We start from the raw sequence: 23,107 nt of genomic DNA, 5'->3' as shown, positions 1-23,107 counted from the left end.
CTAACAGGTGACAATAACACCAGGTGAGCAGAGGACCAGGAGCAAAAGAACTGAACCAGAATGACTCCATCTTTTGCAATACTCACCCAAGGAGAAGTTATGAAAATGCATTTTCAGTTTCAGAACAAAAATAAGCTACTCATCCAGTTATTTATTGGATAATTCAAGTTAAAAAACTCAAGAAGAATCACAGCTCTGACACGGTTTTCTTTCACATCAGATCTTCCTTTGATGTTCATAATGTATGGAAGTAACTGCATTTTTCCTTATTATGGTTAAAGGACATTCTTGTTCCAATTTCCCAGGCTAATGCTATTTTCCTAATTACCATTTTGTTTTAAAGGAAAAAGCTTTGCCTGCTGGTGAGTCACAAGGTCTGGTCACTAGTTTCTGCAGGGACACCTGTCCCCTGCTTCAGTTCCTTAGTGATCTGAGTCGAGGCCACCCAAGTAAAAGTACAGAGACTGAATTGCAGAGGGGGAGGCACAGGTGGAGCTGTGTGAGGCAGAAATGGGGGTTGTGGCATGGGGAAGGGGCTGCAAAATATCTAGAAATACTAGAAACAAGGAATGGTCTGGGTTGGAAGGGACCTTAAAGATTATTTAATTCCAACCCACTTGCCATGGACAGGGACACCTTCCACTAGACCAGGTTGCTCAAAGCCCCATCCAGCCTGGCCTGGAACACTTTCAGGGATGGGGCATGCACAGCTTCTCTGAGAAACCTGTTCCACTGCCTTCCACCCTCACAACAGAGAATTCCTTCCTGACATCTAATCTAAACCTGCCCTCTTTCACTTTAAAACCATTCCCCCTTGTCTTAAGCAAGAATGGTTGTCTTAAGCAAGAATGGTTGTGTTTACGTTGCTGCACGGAAACGCCCTGAAATACGGAACCGAAACAAGTAATTCTCTGCAGTGAAAACACTGGAAGTTCTGCTATTGGGAAGCTGAAGCGGGAGGGAGTGTGGGCGTGGCATAAGGGAGCTGTGCTTCCTTCCTCCCTTTTAACACAGGCGGTGCCAACCGGGGCCGACGCGGTCGGAAGGTTGTGGATGGATTACAATCCATTTAGGATCCTTGCGAAGCAAAAATAACCGTTATTAAAACCAGAACGGTGGAAAGAACGAGATGCCGGGAAGCGCCCCTCAAGGCCGCTCCTCCCCGGCGCCGGGCGGGCGTCACTGCGGGGGCGGGGCCGCGCGAGGCGCTTCCTGGCCCCGCCCCGGCCCGCGAGCGGCGCGTGCGCGCTGCCGGGAGCACCCGAGGGCGAAGGGGCTCGGCCATGGCGGCCTCCATGATCTGCAGCCGGGTGGCGGCCGGGCTGAGGGGTAGCGGCCTCCGCGCCTCGCTGGGTTCCACCGCGGGGAAGGTAGCGGCCGCTCGGGAGCGGGGGTGGGCTGGGGGGGCTGAAGCGGGGTCGGGCCGGCTGGGGTCGCGGTCGAGGTCGCTCCGTGCGGAGCGCCGGCGAGAGGAGCGTCTGTCTCGGCGCGCTCCCGCTGCCCTCCTGCCCTGCCCTGCCCTGCGGCGGGGCTGGCAGCCCGGCGCTCACCTTTGGTGTACGGGCCCCCGTAGCCGCTGGTCTTGCTTGTGGCAAGTCTTCCCTGCGTGGCTCCTTTTCCCTTCCTTTTCAGCGCCCCCGTCCCCTATCTTGGTGGAAATCCCCGTGTTTCCATGTCCGCCGTCACCTTGCTGCTAGGAGGTGTCGGGCTGGGCCAGTTTAACTCTTCTTGCAGCTCCCCCCTCCCAGCCTCTGCTCTTGGCTCCTCTGGATGCCATTCGGGGGCGCCGGCTTGTTTTTGGCTGCAGCACCCGTGGGAAGCGATGACACGGAGGAGCTCGGCAGGCTGCGGTGTGTGACACGGTGTGTGACACGGTGTGTGACGCTCGCTGCCGCTTTTTTCTCCTGCCACGTCTGGGAAAGGTCGCCCTGAGTGCCCCTCTCGAGTTACACGCAGCCTCCCGGGCCGCCTCTCCCCTGGGATTGTGCCAAGGAGAGAACGTCCTGCTTGGAGAAGGAACCCTCTGGAGGCTACGTAGGCCCCGTCGGTTCGCTAGCTTGGAATGCTGTAGTAAAGCTCATGTGTCGTCTGCTTGTTTCCTTTATTTGAAGTGAAATGAAGCCTTAAAAATCTAGCTTGTTAGAAACTTCCTAGTTCAGGCTGATTTTTACGGTGCTTGTGCCAGTGGTGCATACTAAAAAAATAGAAATAAAAGCAAAGGTTTGTTTTGTATGTGAGTTTCGTTTGTAATATTTTTACTTTGAGTCTTTTGATGATCATCCGTGTTCATGGATTAGCTGAACTCAGTAGGTTTCTTGCTATGTTTTTGTATAAAATTAAGGTCTTATTTGCATGTAGTGAAATGCAAAAAATGTTTTTTGCATTTGTTGTTGTTGATCTTTGTGTTACGGTCCTTGTCAGTGCTAGTAGTTTCACCAGCTCTTTCCCCCTGGCCAATAAAACTTCCCAAAATCAAATACCAGACCTGATATGAATGACTAATGTGGAAGGGTAGGATTAAATGTTCAGGTGTTTGCACTGGAACACTAAAGTATACTTGTTTAATATGTAGACTGGTTTTTAAACCTAAACAAAGAGGGTAGTCTTTCACAACAGTCACATTCTTCTTTTTGTTTTCTTTTTTTTTCTTCTTTTTATTCTTTTCCTTCAGGTGCTTGCTGGAGGTCCGGGAATACTCAACAATCATGGATTTCAAGTGCAACAACAGCAACAGAGAAGGCTATCACTGCATGAGTACCTCAGCATGGGACTGTTGAAGGAGGCTGGCATTTCTGTTCCACATGGAGTGGTTGCCAATACGCCAGATGAAGCTTACAAAATAGCAAAAGAAATAGGTATAATATTAAAGAGAACATATACTAATAGGCATGGGATTGATACAAGGTGTACCTACTTTTTCTGTCTTTCTTGGTAAGATGTTGCTTGGAGTTCTGAATATACCTTCCCTTTAGGAGAGCCTTCCCTGTGAAGCAGCCTTCTTGTTAAGAAGGAGTAGGTCAGGTATAAATTTTATTAGCTTAGACTAATACAACTACTTAAACCTGTTTGAGATGAGTAATAGACTCTATTTTGTGCAAGTCCTGGATTTCTTTCTACTTTCAGCAAGGTTAGAGGAAGTCTTGTTTGAAGAGTTTCAGTGGTGGTGACGAGATCTCATGTAGAACAGAAGATGCAAACTATACTTCTCTTTAGGCTATAAAAGAAGAGTAAAATCCTGTTCCTTTGTGCGTGTGCTTTTCTGGCAGAATGAAGCTACTTCATACAGGAGGGGAGGACTTTGGTAGCTCCTATGCTAAATTCCTGTCTTGTTGATGAAAAAGTATCCAGTCTCATTTGCTGCGTACTTAAATACTTAATTTAGAATTGAGCTTTAATTTTGGACTTGACTTTGCTTATTAATTTGCAACTTTAATTACAATCTGTCCTCATAAAATCTTGTGTAATTTGGATTTAATTTGTCAGCTTCTATTGTCAGCTTCTATTGTGTCAGACATTAGAAGATAGGGATTTTTTTGGTTGATTGATTTGTTTGTTGGGGGGGGTTTCTTAGTTTAAAGTCTGGGATTTTTTTTTCCTCACTGGAAAAACATGTTAGGCTTGTCACAAAGTTTTAGTGAAGGACATTGGTTGTCATATTCCTTTCTCCTATGCAAATGCTCAAATCTCTATTCACCTCCAAAGGGATACATTCATAGTGATTCCTGAGGTTATAGATTTTGCTGGATTCATTTCAGTTTCATATGGAGATTTAGTGTGAGAAATGAGATCTGAAAAAAACGATAATTTTTCTTCTAGAGCGAGTTATGCTGCTTTGTAATGTAGAAAAGAATTGAAAGGCTGCTTTTCCTTCAGGCATGATATCCCAGAAATTCAGGTATTGTCAGATACCTTCTTTATCTTGTTCTGTTGTTAGAGAATGAGTGATACAAAATTATAATAATTTCATTAATATGAAAGGAAGTTGCTGATATACTTCTGAGAATGATTTAAACTTCAAAACCTTACCTTCTGTTAAGGGTGAGTTTATAGCAGGATCAAAACTTCCCAAATCAGGCATACCCCTTTTCTCTACTTTAATGTTTGCACAGATATTGCTGGAGGAAAAGGAGAGCACCTTTGTCTGTGGCTCTTTAATCAACAGCCCAGAAACTCGTAGGTCAGGATTCCTGTTTTGTTCCTGCTCAGAGAGGGCTCCTCCAGCAGTGTGGGTATGGATCTGGCTGCTGGTTTATAGCTCTGTGTCATCTCTGTGACATCATAGGCATGCCTGTTATCTGGAGTGTGGGACTCTGGGCAATTTCTTGGGGATTAGAAGAATGAAGTTGTGAAGTGTGTGAGTTGGCATCCTTTAGTGGATGGAATTCAGGACTTCTGGTTGTCAGCCAAATATTTGTTGGAGTTGGTGTGTAGTCGATGCTGTGACTTTCTTTGTACTTGAGATGAGGACGGAAAATCTTCCTGAAAGAAGAAGACACACTGAAGGAGCTTGAAGTTTTGAGGCATTGCTCAAACAAGTCCAGAACTCATTCTGAGTGGTGACATTATTCTTTGCTCCAGTGTTTTGGATTTATTTGTTTTTGTAGGCATTTAGCTGCTGGCTTTCATTTAGTACTTAAAAAAAAAATCAACAAAGCACAAACCAAACTGTATCAGAATGAAAACATTCACTTTTTTTGGTCCACCCACGCATTGTTGATTTTTGTTGTGTGGAAGTAATTGCCAGTAGATAGGATTTTTTTTTTCTTTTTATATGCTAAACTGTTTAATCAAATGTTTGTCTAGATCATTACAAAGACAGTCGGTAATACTCTTTGCTCTGTTTCCCTAGTGCTTATCCACATATTCCTGGTAAATTTACACAGAGCAGATTTCTGACTAAAGGTTGAGTTTGGCATTGGATTTCTTCCCTTTTGCAAATACTTCACTTAGAAATGGGTAAATTTTTATCCCAATGTATAGCAAATGTGAACTTCTTGTTAACAGAGATTATCATAGGTTAGCTGTGGCTGTAGCTAAATCAGTGTTACATAATCATCTCACTTAAATTTTGGAAAACAAATGAGCTGAGTAAGTTCTGTTCCACAGCTTTGATGAGAGACTGCAGCATGACTTGGTTGCCTTGAAGTTTATGGTTTGCTCTTAGCCATGTGTGCATTCCAGCTAGCACTGTGACCAGTTCTGATTGAGGAGCTGATATGTGTGTGTTATCAAGAGCATGACTAATGAACCTAAAGACTGTTTAGTGAACAGATGCTTGATCAGTGTGACAGCAGGTAGCTCGGAAGAACACACTATTTGAAATGAACATTGCTGTTTGTTAAGAGACACTTCCATAGGTGCAGTGTATTGTTGTAACTCAAGTTTTGATGCTTCCTGATCCCTTTCCTCTGATAACAGTGGAGTGAAAGGCAGTGACATATTGTGTGCTTGTCTGGGGTTTTTTAATAGCATATATTTCGATTCATGATGACTTGAGAAGTAAGACTTTGTAAGTCATTAATATATCTTGAAGCCACTTTTGTGTGCTGGTGATTTTGTTGGGTTTTCAGGTAATGAATCCCACAGCTTTATGTGCATGACAGACTGAGAAATTTTAGTAAGATATAAAGCTGTAAAAAATAGGAGGTGTTGAGAGAGAGAGTGCAAAACATTTCACCTTTCTTGAAAGGAGACTGAGGGTCCTGGAATTGAGTGTGCTACTTTTGCTGTTGCAGTTTAAGAGGTCCAGTGCAACTCCATGTCCATGTGGTTTATAAAGAATGTTCTGTTTTGGTATGCTTTCTACAGAATAGCTCCAGTAATTGCTTTGGCTGTATTCCTGCTGACAGTTACGTGATTAATAGATGATTTTTTTCAGCCCTTCTAAATTTTTTTCAATGTTACTAACATCTTTTAAATACTTTTCAGTATTATTTATTTTTCCATCTGTTGCCTAAACATACAACTTGTATCTGTTAAAAAAACTTTAAAAAGTAATGTGTGAACCTGGCTAGATTAAAAAATAGAGTTTTTGATCCTAGGCTTGATTTAGTCAGAAATCAAAGCTTAGTACAATGTGTGCAATTATTTTCTAGGTAAAGTGCTAGCTTTTTCTTTATTAGCTCTTCAAAAAACTTATTCCAGGCATTGTGGCAAAAAGGTGGGATGGTTTTCTCCTTAGTGTACGCCACACCCACCTTGGCTGTCTGATTTAAGTATTTGCAGTTTTCTAGTCTGTCATACTTTTATATATGGTATTTTTTGGTTGCCATTATCAGTTTTCCTTGTTGGTCAATTATCTGTCTATGTTCCTGATGTCTTTTAGGTTGTCTGAAATTCCAGAGTGTTTATTCAGTTGCTCTAGGATATAGATGATGATCTAAGGTGGCAAACTTAAGCAGAAATCCCCCAGGTGTTAAAGAAGTCATGCAATTATGTTCCTAATTACCTGGTCAAAATCTCTAGAAAAACTTACTTACATTCTGACAAATGTTATTTCTTTTTGGCATCTGAATCTTAAATTTTGCTTCAGCCTTTGCTTTCTTCTGTAGCACTTCACTCCTTTGAAGTTAAAATATCAAAACATATTGTTGATGATAATTCACTAATTAAAATAGACTTGTATAACCAGCACATTCAAATTTTGACCTCTGTATTTTAATTGCTTGACTTAAGCTGTTGACAAAACCAAACCTGTCTTGTGAGCTGATAATGAATTTGATGCAGTTGATTAATGTCAGGAAGTATTTGTGTAGAAAATATTTTATTACAGCAAAACATCTTGTTCAGTCTCCTGATTGGTATGGTCCTTTCAGTGGAAGGATGATGATTCCTGGCACATAATTATTTCAATAGTTATACTTTTGATTTGCATGCAATGAGTATTCTAATACCCAAAAGTTTCAAAAGCTGAAAAAACGTGATTTTGAAGTTAAAATTCACAGTCACTATACTTACTAATGAAATGCAGTGTACTCTGAGGAGATTCTCTGCTCTGTTGACAGAATTAAGGTCAGAATTATATTGATTATATATTGATTATTGATTATATATTGATTATTATATATTGATTATTATATTGATTATATATATTGATTATAATTATATTGACACTCCTGTTGTTAGTTACAAACCCATCTTTTCCTAATGCTAGTAAATGCACCTGTATTGTTTAAATTTAGGTTTTTTGTATCTGTGCAACAAGAAAAAAATAGCTTGTGTTATAAATGGAGAGTTACTTTTTCTGGTGCAAGAACTTTGAAATACAGACTGAAACAAAAGTTACAGGTCTCTGTCTCTCCCAGGATAAGTTTGCAGTTGAATGGTACTTGAGAACTTGATTGACAGTTGAGTTACTAACCTGTCACTGCCCTTTACTGTTGTCTGTCTTGTCAGAGTAGATTAGGCTTGCATGGTTGTTCTGAAGGTGTCTGTAATATGTGGAAAGCAGTACCTCTGCTACAGATAGTATTGGGCCAAAGAAGTGGCAATTAATGTGATTTGACAAAAGTCAGAATGAAAACTTGTAAAGCAGAACATTTTAATCAGGCCTGTGTGCTGTAATCATTGGACTTTCCATTTGCACAGGAAACTGCAGAGATACAGTGAACAATGACCCTTCTTGCCTCTTAATAAGCTTATTAGAAGATTGCATTTTACATGGATATCTTTCTGCTTGCCTGCATGCATTGATCTTTCTCCCAGTTTGAAAGCTTAAATTATAGAATCAGAAATTATTCCTTCCAAAAAACAGATATTAGTATTGATAGAAGTGAAGATGGTTTTGTTTGCTGACTGTGTAACTCTTTCACTGTCTAGTTAATAACTGATTGTTGAAGGTAATAACTGTAGTGTTAGTAAATTTATAGATTTTTCTTGTCCTGGACCGATGAATGCTAAATCAGTGTTCTGATTTCAGACACCTGTTCTCACTGGTATCTACTCTTAGTTTTCTAAGCATTTCCTATTTTTTTCAGGCTATTGTACTTATATGTGCTTTTAGGGCTGACTGCCATTAACATGGAAATGTGATGCTTACCAAATGCTTGTGCAGAGATTCGTGCATTGGCCTTTAGCTTGCTTGTACACATGAGTTGTACTGGTGTTCCAGTGCCCTGTGTTAAGGCTTTACAATTTGTTACTGCTGCTGAAAGCTGGAGTCCTGCTCTCTGAAGTTCCTGTGTGTGTGCCTGTCACATGGTGCACAAGTCTGCAGAAACACTGTCTGTCTGCTGGATGAGCTTTTGCCTTCAGGGAATCACTGTTCTGATGTGCTTGAAGGCATGATAGCACAAGTGCTTCTACTGGCACGAGAAACGAGGCTGGAGTGAAAAGCTGAGGGCTGGAGGCAGGATGGAACTTCTGTGGTGGTGTGTCTGCTGGGTTATCTGCTCCAGGGCAGAAACTGCTATTTTTCATTGAAACACAAGCCTAGCAGTATTTCAAAGCCACGTAAGCAAAAAACAAGGGCACAACTGTTGATACTGAGTAGACAATTATGGTAGCTGCTGGTTTCCAGATTTTTTTCTTGGGTTACTGTGTATCAGCAGTTCTTTGCTGTGTCAGATTGTGTGACAGCGCTGCTGCTGGAACCCTGCAGATGAGGTGTGTGACCAAGCGCTTCCCCTTTTTTTAGAGTAATTTTCAATAGGAGCTGTGGGAAAAAATGTTTATTGAACAGTGAACTTTCTGCATGATGGGTTATGGTTTTCTTGGGATGTACTGACTTAAGTTTGTTTCAGGTACATCTGTGCAGCTTAATTGCTTGTAGACAGAGCTGCTCAAATAAACCTTGAACTTGTTTATGCAATCAAGCAGCTAGTTTGCAGTGCTAGAGGAAAACAATTTACAGATCATTAGTAATCTGCTCATTTAATGACTCAATTGTTGCATAAGGATCAGTCCAATGATGTTACAGCCAAAACTGATTGTGAAAAATTGAAAGTTGTTTTTCTCACATTCTTTTGGATATCTATATGTTGACGAAATATTATAATGCATCACAGTAACAACATTTTAAAGAAAATATCTTCTGGGATCAGGGTAGTGGTGCATATAGCCCACAACTCTGCCTAAGAACAAAAGAACATTGCCCTATTTAGGGCAATTCTTAGCCTCCCAATTTTCTGCAGTCCATTACTCCTCATGTCCTCTCAGCATTCATATTTTTTTGAACTATTTTTCTTTGCTTTTTTGTCTCTCAATGACAGTTCAGAGTATCCCAGTTAATTTTTGTTATATTCTCACGCTTTACTTTTTAAACTCAAATACCCAGTTTCCCCTCCTAGAAGAATATTTTGTAAAGGATTTTTAAACAGTTAAAGCCAACTAAAGGGCTTACTTTGCCTACTCTTGGAAGAATAATGGGTTTGTTTAGGCCTCTGATTTCTGCAAAGCACTCAAACTTATGCCTTAGTGCTGTGCTGGGTGGAAGCCAGAGTGCACCTGGCAAGCTGACTTGAGTAAGTGCTATAGTTACATATCATTGCTGGGAAGGGAATGGTTTACAGGTACAGGGTATTTGTAATTGTTTGAGGAAAACCTTGCATATGGTGTGTCAGAGATTCAGTTCCATCTTGTTAATAATCTGTGAGGTGCTAACTATTTCTTACTGGGTGCGTAATCATATGTGACTCTAGCATGTATTAAAGATGATCAGAACACCAGCATTTCTGGGTACTAACTCACCAAAGTTTGCTCTCAGAACAGCCTAAATCTGCAAATTGTGGATTATTTGAGATTTTTGGAACTATCTGTGTGAATTGCAATATAGTTTTGTATTCACATGGGTGTTTTGAATGGTGGGCATGGAGAAAGTGGGATAAAATTAAAGCAGCTTTTGTTATTTTACCTGAAGCAATTTGTTTTATAGTCATAGATGACATTTTTTGTGTTTTCTTTTGTTCTAGGTTCAAAGGATATTGTGGTAAAAGCACAGGTCTTAGCTGGTGGTAGAGGAAAAGGAACATTTGAAGGTGGCCTCAAAGGAGGAGTGAAAATAGTTTTTTCGTAAGTTCTTTCTAAATTATCCAACCAAGTGGAAAAACTTCAAGGTTTCACATTATGAATTGAACGTATTGCTTTCTTTAAAACCAGGGTTTTAATTATTAACCTTAAAATAACAAATATTAGATAAGAATTTTTTAATGCTACTTTTGTTTTTACAGCAGTTTCTTTGTCACATTCTGAGCTTCTTTTATTCTAGTCCAGAAGAAGCAAAAGCTGTCTCCTCCCAAATGATTGGAAAGAAGTTATTTACCAAGCAGACAGGAGAGAAGGGCAGGATATGCAATCAAGTATTTATCTGTGAACGCAGATATCCCAGGAGAGAATACTATTTTGCAATAACAATGGAAAGGTCTTTTCAAGTGAGTAATATTAGAAATAGAAGTAAGCTAATTAACTTGTCTCAACTGAATAAAAAAAAAAAATTCAACAGAACTGTTTACTGTTCACTTGCTTTTGAAAATCAAAAGTATACAAGCTAAATTTTGTTTTCCAGTGTATCTGGAAAACAAAAACATATGATTGACTTTGTTTTTAAATGCTGTAAAGATGTAATGCTACAATTTGAATTTACAGAATAATAAATGAGTGTTGGTAGCCCCAACTGAAGTTCGGAGTTTCATGGTCAAAGGGGAGATGGGTAGAATAAGGGGGTAATTTCCATTTTGGTTTTAATTTGCATTTGCCTACTGGATTATGCAATTTAGTTTAAAAACACAGCTATATGTGTGCATGTGCATTTACACTTTATTTTTAAGTGTCAGAAACAAGATAAGTGACAGTGTTGTGGAAGAGCAAATGGTCCTGCATAAATCCAACATCCCTTTTCTCCAGTTTGTGAAGGTTCCCAGAGGTGCACTGGTGTGTCCCTTGATTTTGAGAGTGCTAGTAGTTTTCTTATACTAATGCTTTCCAGGAAATGGGTAACAAGTTTTGGGCCTAGAGGTCTGTCTTCATATCTTTCAGGAAAATGAAAGCCAGTTTTTTCTGTGTGTATGGGCTGTATGTGTGGGTATGTAGTTTTTTAGACTACAATTCAAGTGTGGTTGCTGAAGTATGTCATTGTTTTCTGACAGACAAATGTTCTATTTGGAGCATAGTACATGAATTGGTAAGTAACTTTATTGAAGCCAGAATTTGGAACAGATCTTGGAACTTTATTTGCTGAAGCTTAGAAAAAGTGAGTTTTGTCTGTTCAGGTGCTTTGCAGAGGCACTGGTTTTGGTAATTAGGGGATATTTGAGTATGAATGAAATAATTTTCTGTGGAGGAATGAGAAAACTAGTCTTACTCTAAATTTTTTTTTTCATAGCCATATTAGGAATTAAGTATTTGTTCCTTTTTCTTCCTTCATAGTGTTCTTTTTGATGGGAAAGTATCAGTTGTGTTGAATTACGTGACTTGGGCACCTCCATTGAGATGTGTGCTTGAATAGAGCAAGGGAGATTCAAGTTTTACCATATGCACCACAAGGTGGCATTAAAATGCTGTAAATGAACAGATTTCAGACTCCTAAAATTGTGTAAGCAATAAGCAATGATGCTTATGGAAATAAAATCTACTGGAACTGATTGTAGTAAATTAGATAAAGAAGGGAAACATATTTTCATGGCATGTTCTTGGTCTTGTATAAAAGATAAGTCTTACTAGTATATATTGATCATACTGTGTGGGTTGTTGCCTTTTGATAGGGATGTGCTTGGTTTTTACTGCTGACTTTATAAGTCATGTTTTTAGACGTGTTTATTATTACTGTAACTTGTATAGGATACTTAGGATGAGGAAATGCCTTTCAAAAGAAGGAAGTGTGAAGGTTGAATAGCACACAGTGTTTATTCCTGATGTTGTTGTAAACCTCTTCCTTTAAGGAGGGGAAAAATGATTAAAATAGCCAGCTGAAACTGGAACTTTATGACTTGGATATTATTTGCCAGCAGGGGTTTGTGTTTTAAGCAAAACTGTTCACTTTGGTCAATTCTATGGAACGATGAGTTATTGTATGATCAGTTTGTAGCTTACTGACAGTTCAAGATAAGAATATCCAAAAATGTTCATTGAGTTGAATCTTGCTGTTAGATGCAGAATCATTTGCAAGCCATGTATTTCCATTTGGAAGGATGGTAATGGGAGGGGAGTGGTGTGGTTATTAAGCGTATTCTCTAAACCAGGGTCACATTTTCTGTAATTAATTGTCAACAGTTATAAGGCTGTTTAATCTTTGAGTACTGCTGATAGGAGATGTTGCCTTAGTACACCCATGGCCATAATCTATGTATGGGTGGTGATAAGGGAAGGTTGGTTGAAGGGATCAAGGTATGTCTTTACTGTGAACTGGAGGAGAGATTTTTAGGTTCCATGTACTGAGTCCCTCATGTTTTTGTTGAGATTTGGCTTTTTTAAAAATAAACTCAGCTGCAAATGCTGTCAATTCTGGTTTCTTAATTTCTTTTATTAATGAATAATTGAGTGCTGTTTTGTTTTGCTATGGCTTACTTTCAGTGAAGGCTTTAGTTACTGAACACTGTGTTCCTAGTGAACAGGTATGGTTTGCAGTAATTTATCACTAGGTTCTGCAGACCTCCATTTGTCCTTGGAGTTGCAGCATGGCAGAATGAAAAAATGAGTGCCTGGCATTTGATCTGTATTTGTGTAGGAATGAGTGGAGAAGGTGGAGGGGAGGAGGTAGTTACACTTCTCTGGTGATGCCTAAAAGATAAAATGTATGTGATTATGAAGTTGAATCTTTCTATGAAAATTCAAAAATAGTATGTCGGTGTTAATTGTTTTGCTGCTGCTTTACAGAGGAAATTTTTCCTTATTAAAGGAAAGTGGACCTGACATGCACTTTAACATTTGAAAAGTATTAGTAAAAGGTTTATATGGAGGTATTGAGTAGATACACATTAATTTTTTCAACAAAAAAGGTTTTATTGCTGTGAAGTATCTTATAGGAAGAACTAAGTTTTGATTGTGTGGTATCAAATTACTTATGCTTTTTTTTTTTCCCTTTTTGTTCTAGGGTCCTGTGCTGATAGGCAGTTCTCAGGGTGGTGTTAATATTGAAGATGTTGCTGCAGAGAATCCTGAGGCAATAATTAAGGAACCCATCGATATAGTAGAAGGCATAAAAAAGGAACAAGCTGTTAGGGTAATTGTTAATGTGGGAAAGTACACGTTAGTGAGGATGGGAAAGTTGCTTCTAATTTTTATAAAGGGTGTGTGCATTCAACCTGCTGAGTTGTCTTAAATCCTTGTTTGAAACAGATTTGAACTAGATACTTAAGTATTTTCAGGTGAATCAGTGTAAATCCAACTGCATGGCAGTATTTATACAGCTTTTATACAGCTTTGCAAAGGCATAGCATGATAAAAATTTATTACCTCTTTTTTAGGATAAGTGTAGTGTTCTATATGGAAAACAATCTGTTCAAACCAAAGAGTGAGTTTGTTTTTTTCCCCCCAGTGGACAGGGCGGGTTCTACATCTACAAATTCCAGTGACACTGAAATACTAGCTAAACTGAGACACCCTAACATGAGTTAACAATAACCATTCTTTTACTTTCAGCTTGCCCAGAAAATGGGATTTCCTCCTAATTTGGTGGATGAAGCAGCTGAAAATATGATCAAATTATATAATCTCTTTCTGAAATATGATGCTACCATGATAGAAATAAATCCTATGGTGGAAGATGCGTCAGGAGTCGGTAATGTTTCTTATTGATACTCTTCATGTAACACCTTGGCGTTTTTGTAAATCTAGGTTGCTTCACACTGATGAAACTTCAGCTGTATACAGCAAGAGGAGTTAGTATTAACATGCTATGTTGAAAAAAAAATTAATCAAGCAGATAAATTTGAGACTCTAAATATAGTAGGAATCTGCTCTTAATTGCTAAGTATGAGCTTAAGTGTAAGTAACTTCCTTTTTTAATTTTTAAATAAAGAGCACATCTACCCAGGATAAGGCATTTCTGGAAATCAGGTCTTTTCAAAATTCATAAATTGAAACTTGAGCCACTGCATGTATCCAAAATTGGTACTGTGATGTTAACCAGAATAGTAGTAACTACGAGAAATCTGCCTTTATGACTCAGGCATTAGAATAACTGATGGAGTGTGATGTATGGAAAGACTGTAGGGGTTTAAGTAATATCTTGATGTTTATGAGGTTTTTAGCATATCTAGTTGCAGAATAGTTATTTAATGTACAATCACAGCCAATTCCACTTTATAAAAAATAAGCCTGTAGAGAGTATTTGTGCTTGAACTCAGATACAACAGTTTGAAATTTAAATGTGAATGTAGCTCTTTCATCAAAGTGTGTTATTGCTGTCACTGGGGTGGTTTTTTGTGTGTTTTTTTAAAATAATGCTTAAGTGATTGATATAGAGCAGTCTTTTCCATCTGTTTCTTGTGCCTTGTTATTTTTATATCATTTTCACTGAGGGATAAAAATGAAGTCATACAATGTTAGTTCTGATGTAAAGAATACTGTCGGTTTTCTGCTTGCTAAATCTTAAGTAAATTTACTTCTGTGTGTTTTTTCCTAACATTTTCTCTTCTAATTCAGGCACTGTCTCATCGTGTTTCTGTGTGCTTACTGTTAGGCACACATTATATATGTTTATTCTAAAAGCTAAAACTAAGATGGATGAAAAAAACCTTCAAATCAGAGACCTTCTGTAAGGATTAATTTAATGCTAATTACTTGTGGTGCACTCCCCCCATTATTTTCTGGGCTGCAGTGTGATCAGAGAAAACATAATTTACTCAGATTTATCAAACAGCTTGTTGTAAGCTCTTTTTGGTTTAGAGTGTCTGAAGAAATAATTATGTTCCCTTTTTGTGCATAACTGATTATATGGGGAAACTGGAGAGAATCTTATATTTACTGACAGTGGTACATGTGTCTTTGCAGCAAAACTTTGTGTTTGGACTGCATGACCTAGCTGCCAGGTTTGACTTAATATACTTTAACACATTCATGTAGCATTTGAATTGTTACTATAATATTAAATGATGGTAAGTAATGGTGGATTTTTTTCCCTTTCAGTGATGTGTATGGATGCAAAGATAAACTTTGACAGCAATTCAGCCTATCGTCAGAAGAAGATCTTTGACATGCAGGATTGGACGCAGGAAGACCAAAGAGACAAGGATGCTGCAAAAGCAGATCTCAACTATATAGGGTTGGATGGAAACATAGGCTGCTTAGGTATGTACTATTTAATGAATTTTAAATGACCTAATGGATTTATAAACTGCATTCCTAAATGTTATCTTTATTCTCATGTAGTCAATGGTGCTGGTTTAGCTATGGCCACAATGGATATAATTAAACTTCACGGCGGAACTCCAGCAAACTTCCTTGATGTTGGTGGTGGTGCTACAGTGCAGCAAGTGACAGAAGCCTTTAAGCTTATTACCTCTGATAAAAAGGTGAGGGAAGAGTTGGCATATCAAGGTCCTATACAGTGGTAAAACAGGCTACGATTTGGAAGACAATGCTTAGTGCGTATTCTCCAGAAAATGTGTTTTTATAGCACTAGAAAGAGAGAAGATGGAAATCTTAGCTTCATCTTGGTGCAGATGAAGGAGGCCCAATAATTATGGATTTTTTTTACCTTTTTAAATAATAGGGGTTTTGGCTGCGTACTGAGTAGACATTTTTGTGTCTTCTGGTTGAAGTTACAGCTGTATTTGAATATTTCCAGAAATCTTGGAGTCAGAAACTCCCACTGTCTGCTGTTTAAACAGAAAGCGGTATTCAGTTGGTTTTCCACTTTTATTTTTCTTTTGGACTAGTTTTGCAGCTGGGTCTGTGTTTTGTGTAGAGTTGTAGAGATGAATATTTGCTGTGCTGTGCACAAATTAGTTTCTAAGGTGCTGATTATATGTAATGTAAGATAAAATAATTTTGTTATAATGTAAGATAAAATAATTTTAAGGGGCTTTAATGTTTATCCTATTAGAAATTTATCAGAAGTGCTTGAATATTATTAAAATAATACATTGGTTGAAACTGGAGGAAGAGCTTTTCCACAAAAATAATATGAAGGCTGAATTGATGGTCTACATAGAGATGCTTATTCCAGGGGGAGCTTGGCAGTTTGGGGCTTTTTAAAAATAAAGAAAACTATTTTAAAAGGGGTAACTATAAAAGGTGGGAATGACTTGCAAGACCTGCTAATGATATGCTACTTTTGCACCAGAATTTTATGTACCACTTGCTCATCTTTGGAAAGGGCCAGAAACAAATAGGGAGCGATATTTCAGAGGAGCTTACTCTCTTTCTTATTGGAAAGACTTATTACCAAATACAGGGTCTGTAACACGCTCCAAGAGTACTACAGAATCATTTAATCATTTAGATTGGAAAAGACATTTAAAATTGAGTCCAACCATAAATCTAACACTGCCCTGTCCTGCACTTAAACCATATCTCTAAGCACCACATCTACAAGTCTTAAATACCTTCAGGGTTGGTGACTCAGCCACTTCCTTGGCAGCCTGTGCCAATGATTAACAACCTTTGTGGGAAAGAAATTTTTCCCAATATTCAATATAAAACTCCCCTGGTGCAACTTGAAGCCATTTCCTCTTATCTTACTACTTATTACTTTGGAGGAGGGAGAACCTCACATTGCTACATCCTTTCAGGCAGTTGTAAAGAATGATAAGGTCCCCTCTGAGCCTCCTTTTCTCCAGGCTAGGCACCCCAGCTCCATCAGCCCATCCTCATAAGCCTTTCTTCACATTTTTCCAGCAAATTGAGGAAACAATGAGGGACACAGTCACAGAGCACCTGAATTACAGGGAGGAGAGAAGTGAAGAAACAAGGAAGAAGCTGAGGGTTGCTGATTTGGGAAGAGTTTTTGCAATGCAAATTCTCTGCTGATGTGTGGACAGAGGGTGTCCAAAGAGACTTTTTAAGACAGCTTTTCCTTTCTGCTTTCCTTGAGTTCCTCACTATTTTATCAAAAAACAATGACTATAGCTGGGATTCCTGTTGCTGAAACTCATAGAGCAGTACAGCCCACTGGTGTCACAGATGGCGCTCAGGGTTCAGTTCAGGGCTTGCTTGGAACAGCCCTCTGAGGTGCCAGTCTGAGTTGCCCATTGGTAGGAGGAAGAACAGTGCTACACAGATGAGCTAGTCTAAGTGCAAGATCATGGGAGCCAAGTTACTGCTCATGAACCAGTTGCACAGGAATGTTTGGTCTTGTTGACTTTGTCATCTAAGGCTGTCTACCCATTTTGATTCCTGCTTTGTTTCATCTTTCATCTCTGACCATGGTTCTTTTTACCCTTCCTTTCTACCACTTGAGTTCCCTTAATTGTTGGCATAATTCTCCTGAATAAAATGTATTTCAAATAGCTTATCTCCAAGCACACTGGCTTTTAGGTAAACTGTGTAAAAAGGGTCTTGTGTATGAGTTTTTAAAAATTCCTGTTTTCAGTATGTGGAGTTACTGGTGTGGGGGTACCTCTGATGGAGTACTGTGAGCAATGGAAAGATAAATAGCTGACAAATACAGTTTTCTGAAGTAACTATTCTGTTACATGTGACTCTACAGAGCTGTACTTTGGTTGCTGATGTTCTGTAGAACAGAAATGTTCTGTCTCTTGCAGAGTCCCTTAATACAATTAAAGAGCTTGAATTATCCTTAGACTGAAGGCTGTGTGCTGCTTTCATCTGATGTGTCTCTGGCCATTTTTAATGTGAATATTGTCATTGATTCTGTAGGTACTGGCTATTCTGGTAAATATTTTTGGTGGCATTATGAGATGTGATGTTATAGCACAAGGCATCGTTACGGCAGTAAAGGATTTGGAGCTGAAAGTTCCTATTGTGGTACGGTTGCAAGGTGAGTGTGCTTCATATACATTTAAATATATTTTTCTCTAATTGGCAGGTGTTATTGAGCTTATATACTGTGTAGCAAGCTGCCTGTGAGTTGAAGTCAATGGAGAAATAAAGCAAACCTTGAATTTAGATGGTGAGGATTGGAAAGTTAATAAAAAGAGACTTCCTGCTTTTTAACTACTAATGTTTTCTAAATTTATTCACTAACTTCTGGTACAGGCTTCCTAGAAATGTGATACTAGTAGGTAGTAGTAATCTCCTGTTCAATAAGAGTGACATTTTATCTGTTTCTGAAGGTACACGAGTTGATGATGCCAAAGCTTTGATAACAGCTAGTGGCCTCAAAATCCTTGCGTGTGATGACTTGGATGAAGCTGCAAAAATGGTAAGATAGCTGGTTATGAATATTCTTTTCAGAACATAGCATCTGTTGCAGAGTACTGAATAGTCAAAACTCCATTCAATCAACTTCAGGTGGCTTAGGATAAATCCCAGTGCCAGTTGCTCCCAGTGCCTGAAGCAAATATTTTACAAGTTACCAAGTGCATAATTTGTCAGGGGAGCAAAGATGCAGTCAGAAGCTATTTAACCCCACAAACCAAAACCAGATGAATGATCAGGTCAGCCACTCCCCTTGGTGGGGGAATGGCTAAGAGCTTAGCTTTATTAATTGGGAGAAAATACTTGAATTGAGGTGGCTGAAAAATGCAATGTAACACTTCCTTTTATCAACCACTATATTTCAGTGTGCATGATTAAAACTATAGTTGATCATGATGTGGCCTCATAAGATAATTAGATATTCAGATGTTCAGATGTAATGATTTATGTGTGTGTTGCTTTGCTTTGTTTGTGGAAAAGAAAGTTGTACTAGAAATGTATAGCAAAAAATTAGAAGATACCTGGTGATTTTGTGTCATGGGAAAACTTACAGATTTTTTTTTTCCCAAAGAACCACTTGCTCTGTTATAACATGTCATTCTAAGCAGGAAATAATTCAGAGAAATTTAGAGTCATTATTCAGGAGATGAGGTTCCTTAAGGTATCAAAATAAGATCTAGAAGTGCTTGCAACAAAAACTCAGAGGAGAAATAGCTTCTAGGTATATGGAATTTCTTGTGAGTTGCCACCTCAACACCTTGCAAAATAACAAGGTGACACATAAAATTTAAAACTTAGAATTTTATCAGAATACTTCATTATAAATGAGAAGCAGACTTTTTTTTAACTCCATGAGATGTTTTCTAGAAGACTTGATTATCTTTAAATTAAAAGTGATTAAGAAGTACTGAGTTAAATAGTAATCCTACCCCTAACCCCCTCTGATATCTTACTAATGATTCCCTGGTTTTATTTTGTTTAAAAACATTGATCCAGCTCAGTCAAGTTAGGATTGTTTTGAAATTGAGTTTTTATTTTCTGTTTTTCAGGTGGTGAAGCTGTCTGAAATAGTAAGCTTAGCAAAACAAGCTCATGTGGATGTTAAATTTCAGTTGCCAATTTGATCTGGGAAATGTCATGCCAGTGTCTAAAATGTTCTCTGAAATACTGTGTTCTGTGGGAAATTTTTAATTTTTCTTTTGTGTGGAGGTTATGATTGACAGGCGCACAAACTGAAGCATCTGATCTTTAATGTTAACATTCAGAATGGTCAGAATTCTTGTAAAAGTGTGTATTGCTGATATTTAGTCTTTCTTAGCTGTTATTCTCAAGCCTCCAGCTTCTGCTGCAGAATGTCACTTGCAATATACTTCTGCGTTGTCCAAAGTAAAGCTTCTGGTTGAAAAAATAATTATTCTGAATAAATTTTGAAGTTACTTTACTTGTAAATTTGTATTAGCCTTGTTTAAAAGTAAATATGACTGGATTATCTAGCTGTCCACGTGGAAAAATGTATTGAAACGGTATTTTATGTTGGAGACATTTGTACTTAGCAGTATAATGGACATGAGCAAACCAATCATTATTTATGAACAGATGCATTTGAACTTGATCAGAAATATTTTTAGAAGTCCTTCATTGAAGTGGCTGGTAACTCTTCTGGACAACGTGTTAAATCACTACAAAATATACTGTAGCACTTATATTTTCAGAGTTTCTGGTCCTCACGAAAAAGCATTGTGTAGTTTTATATACAAACAAGCATTTACCAAGCTTCAAGGAGACAGGATAAATAGAGAATTAAAATGTCTATTGTACATCGCTAATAAAATTGTACATTAATAAAATATCTCCCAAAACTTTTACTGTCTTTCTTTTTTATATGTTGCCATTTTGATTAATTGCATATAGCCAGGGATTAAGCCATCATTTAAGAGAAACTAAAACATTTTTAGGAAGAAAGTTGTAGTGCCACATTTGTTAATTGTTTTCCTCCTTGAAGTGCACTGTGTGATTAAAACCACATGAACTCATGTTGAAAAGCTTGGACAGATATCATGCATGTAATATCTTGCTAAAATATAACTTGTCTCTGCACAAATAAATATGCAGGAAGTTGTTGCTTCTTGGGGAAATACTGCTTCTACTAATGAATAACTGTTAATTTTTGTCACTGTACTTTCACATTACACTGAACTTGGATGATGGTCCATTTACTGTTTAGTTCCCAAATGAGCACTCATTTTTTGTTTGTATTTTGTGGGCTTCTTTGTTTGAAATACTATTTTCTTGGCTAATGATAGTGTAGTTTTATCTGGAAATAATGAAGCCACTACCTCTGTGGTGGGAATTCAGAATGGGAAATCATACAGTTACGAGCTAAGGACTTAAAAGGATTATATGAAATGTGGGAAAATAAATCATGTTTTATTATGAAGACATAGGATATTAAATGAAAAAACTTTCTGCTAGCATGGTGTATTTCAGTAGTCTTTTTTGCTGTAGTAAAGAAAATCAGCAGAAGTTAAACTCTCTCCAAATTTAAACTGCATTATTTTTGATCCTAGCTGTTCTCTCACTGAATACTGTGTGTTGTTGATCCAGCATGCTGAATTTGGCTTGTGGATATACTTGGAGTTGCTTTTATTCAGTAGCCTTGAATTGAATTGCAGAGATGACTGCAATTCAAATTGTAGTTTGAATACATCTGTTAAGCATTGAATAGTTTAGAGAATATAATTAATTTTTAGCATGTGTGTTTGCTTCTAGCTTTTTTCTGTTTACTTTGAAATCTTTGTGAGCTGCTGATTTTAAATGGAAATGATCTTTTCACACAAATCTGTAGTGGAATGGAGGCAAAACTACGTCCTGCTGTTGTTCCAGGATTTGCTTGTACACTGTTTGAATTGTTAAGTGTAGTTGAGTAGGGGAGAGGGAGGAAAGGCCAAGTCATGTCCATCTTTGAGAGGAATGTAAAATACTGACATTCTCAGTAATGTATTTACAAGTAGCAGACTTGTCAAAGTAGTATTTTGCAATTAGGGTTCTAAAGCCCATAGTATTCCTGTAGCAGTGGATGTGCAATAGGTGTGGGATATTTGTAGTCCAAATACTCCCTAAATGGACAAAGTGGAATTTCCCTTTGGAATTGGTGGTGAGGGGCAGCAGATGGTGTTACAGGATGGGAGACATGGGAAGTGTGTGACCAGTAATATGGAAGGACTGTGACTAGGACAGCATAGATGGTGTATATGTGTAGTTGTCAGGCATGGCTCTTTCCAGTGATGGCTCTGGAATAATTCTTTTTTATTCCACATGGTGAATAAACAGAATTAGGGATTGACTGATTTGTAGTAAGTATCTTGAAGTAAGTGTATGGAGATTGCTTTAATTAAGGTATAAGAGTGCTATGGGACCTTTTAATTATGTGTATGTTTTAAACATTCTGCAGACTGTTTTGCCTAAATCAAACGTGTTGCAACCAAGGAATGTTAGCTCATGTGGTGTGCAGTTGATAATTTAAAGGCCCAAAGCTGATGTATCAGAATCTATTTAAAGCCTTACAGACAACCTCCTTACCCACACTGTATTGCAATGTTGATAATCAAAAGGTGTGTAGGAATGGAGACTTGCTGAAATTAGTCTGTACAGCCAGAAGCAAAATTCCTAACAACGTAATCAAAACATGAAAAATGTGTAAACAACTTAGAGATGAGAGCTTCAGAGGAGCAGGAATTTTAATGACAGTAGTTTGTATTAGATTATTTGCTGTCTTTTGATACAGTTGTTACCAGTGCTGACTTTTGTAACTGTTTTTGAAATACTATGAAAGCAAATGTGTTTTTGTAAGAATAATGTAGCACTACAGTCTTGAAATTCTGAAATTAGCTGTCTCAAGTTCAATCCCAAGTGTTGGACACAGGGCACTTTTGTGGCCAATGTGCTTGAGGACAGCTCTGGTGAAAGTTAAGGGTCAAACTTACTTCCGAAACATTAAGTATTAAATTACCCCCTAAAATATTAAGTAGAATTTTTTTTAATATACTGTCTACTCTACCAATTTCTATTTAATGTATTAATGCACTTTCTCCTGTGATACTTTGGTGAAATAGTTGACTTTCATGGAAAACCAGTAGGATTTTAAGTAGTGGTAATATAGATACTGTTGGGGGATGTAGTCAAATTTGGTTGAAACAATTATGCTAGATTCCAGTGTGGAACAGCTGGGAAGAAAGGTATAAAAAATGAAGCTTAGGAGCAGTTGGGAATAAAGCTGTGTTTCAAACTACTAATGGGTCTAATGCATCCGATGTGGGGGAAGGCCTTTATATTCACACCTTGAAAAAGCCTCCCTGCAGCAAGGAGGAAAAATCTGATTTCATGGAAGTGAAACTGCTAAACTTCAAGTAGCTAGCTGGCTTCTTACCATTTGCAGAGTAAAGAGCAGCCCTGGATTTAATGGAGGCATAATTGCAAACTAGGACTACACTATTGGAAAGTAAATACCTAAATTCAAATGTCAAGCTGATAGAAACAAAGGAGAAGGTCAATGTAGGATGTGGCATGAAGGAGCAGCTCAGGTTTGAGCTGTGTGGGGCTGCAGGCAGAAGGCAGTGAATTACTGCTATTTTGTAGTGAGGAACTTCTGCCTCAGTCTATCAAGGCTTGCTGCTAAATCTTGATTTCAGTCTGCCTGATGAACCTCTTTGCCTAACAGAGCCTATCACTGCAGGTGGTGTCTTCACCTGCTGTACCCCAGCTGAGGGAAGTTGCAGCATAACAAAACATCTGTACTGGCTGGAGAAAGATATGTCATACAGTTTTCATCTTGTGAGGGCATGTAGAGAAGAGA

At 38.2% G+C, this 23,107-nt stretch overlaps 1 protein-coding gene across 1 annotated transcript; it reads left to right on the top strand.

The window, feature by feature from the left end:
* The first annotated feature begins 1,212 nt into the window (after positions 1 to 1,212).
* On the top strand, positions 1,213 to 20,118 carry SUCLA2 (succinate-CoA ligase ADP-forming subunit beta). The gene is made up of 11 exons (XM_054654131.2): positions 1,213 to 1,370; positions 2,672 to 2,855; positions 9,909 to 10,008; positions 10,205 to 10,367; positions 13,025 to 13,153; positions 13,573 to 13,711; positions 15,061 to 15,222; positions 15,304 to 15,446; positions 17,755 to 17,875; positions 18,171 to 18,259; positions 19,305 to 20,118. The coding sequence occupies exons 1-11, from the start codon at positions 1,284 to 1,286 to the stop codon at positions 19,377 to 19,379; spliced, it is 1,392 nt and encodes a 463-aa protein (XP_054510106.1). The 5' UTR covers positions 1,213 to 1,283; the 3' UTR covers positions 19,380 to 20,118.
* The last annotated feature ends 2,989 nt before the right edge of the window (positions 20,119 to 23,107 follow it).

Source organism: Agelaius phoeniceus, chromosome 2, assembly GCF_051311805.1.
Source record: "Agelaius phoeniceus isolate bAgePho1 chromosome 2, bAgePho1.hap1, whole genome shotgun sequence".
Taxonomy (NCBI): domain Eukaryota; kingdom Metazoa; phylum Chordata; class Aves; order Passeriformes; family Icteridae; genus Agelaius; species Agelaius phoeniceus.
The sequence above is the reverse complement of the archived record's forward strand: the minus strand, read 5'-3'. Positions and strand labels throughout refer to the sequence as shown.

Bases quoted from the DNA above. Each gene is read 5' to 3' on its own strand.
- SUCLA2 (XM_054654131.2), top strand. From the start codon at position 1,284: ATGGCGGCCTCCATGATCTGCAGCCGGGTGGCGGCCGGGCTGAGGGGT. The intron at 15,447-17,754 runs GTGAGGGAAGAG...TTGATTCTGTAG, and splicing joins TTATTACCTCTGATAAAAAG to GTACTGGCTATTCTGGTAAA. The intron at 18,260-19,304 runs GTAAGATAGCTG...TCTGTTTTTCAG, and splicing joins TGGATGAAGCTGCAAAAATG to GTGGTGAAGCTGTCTGAAAT.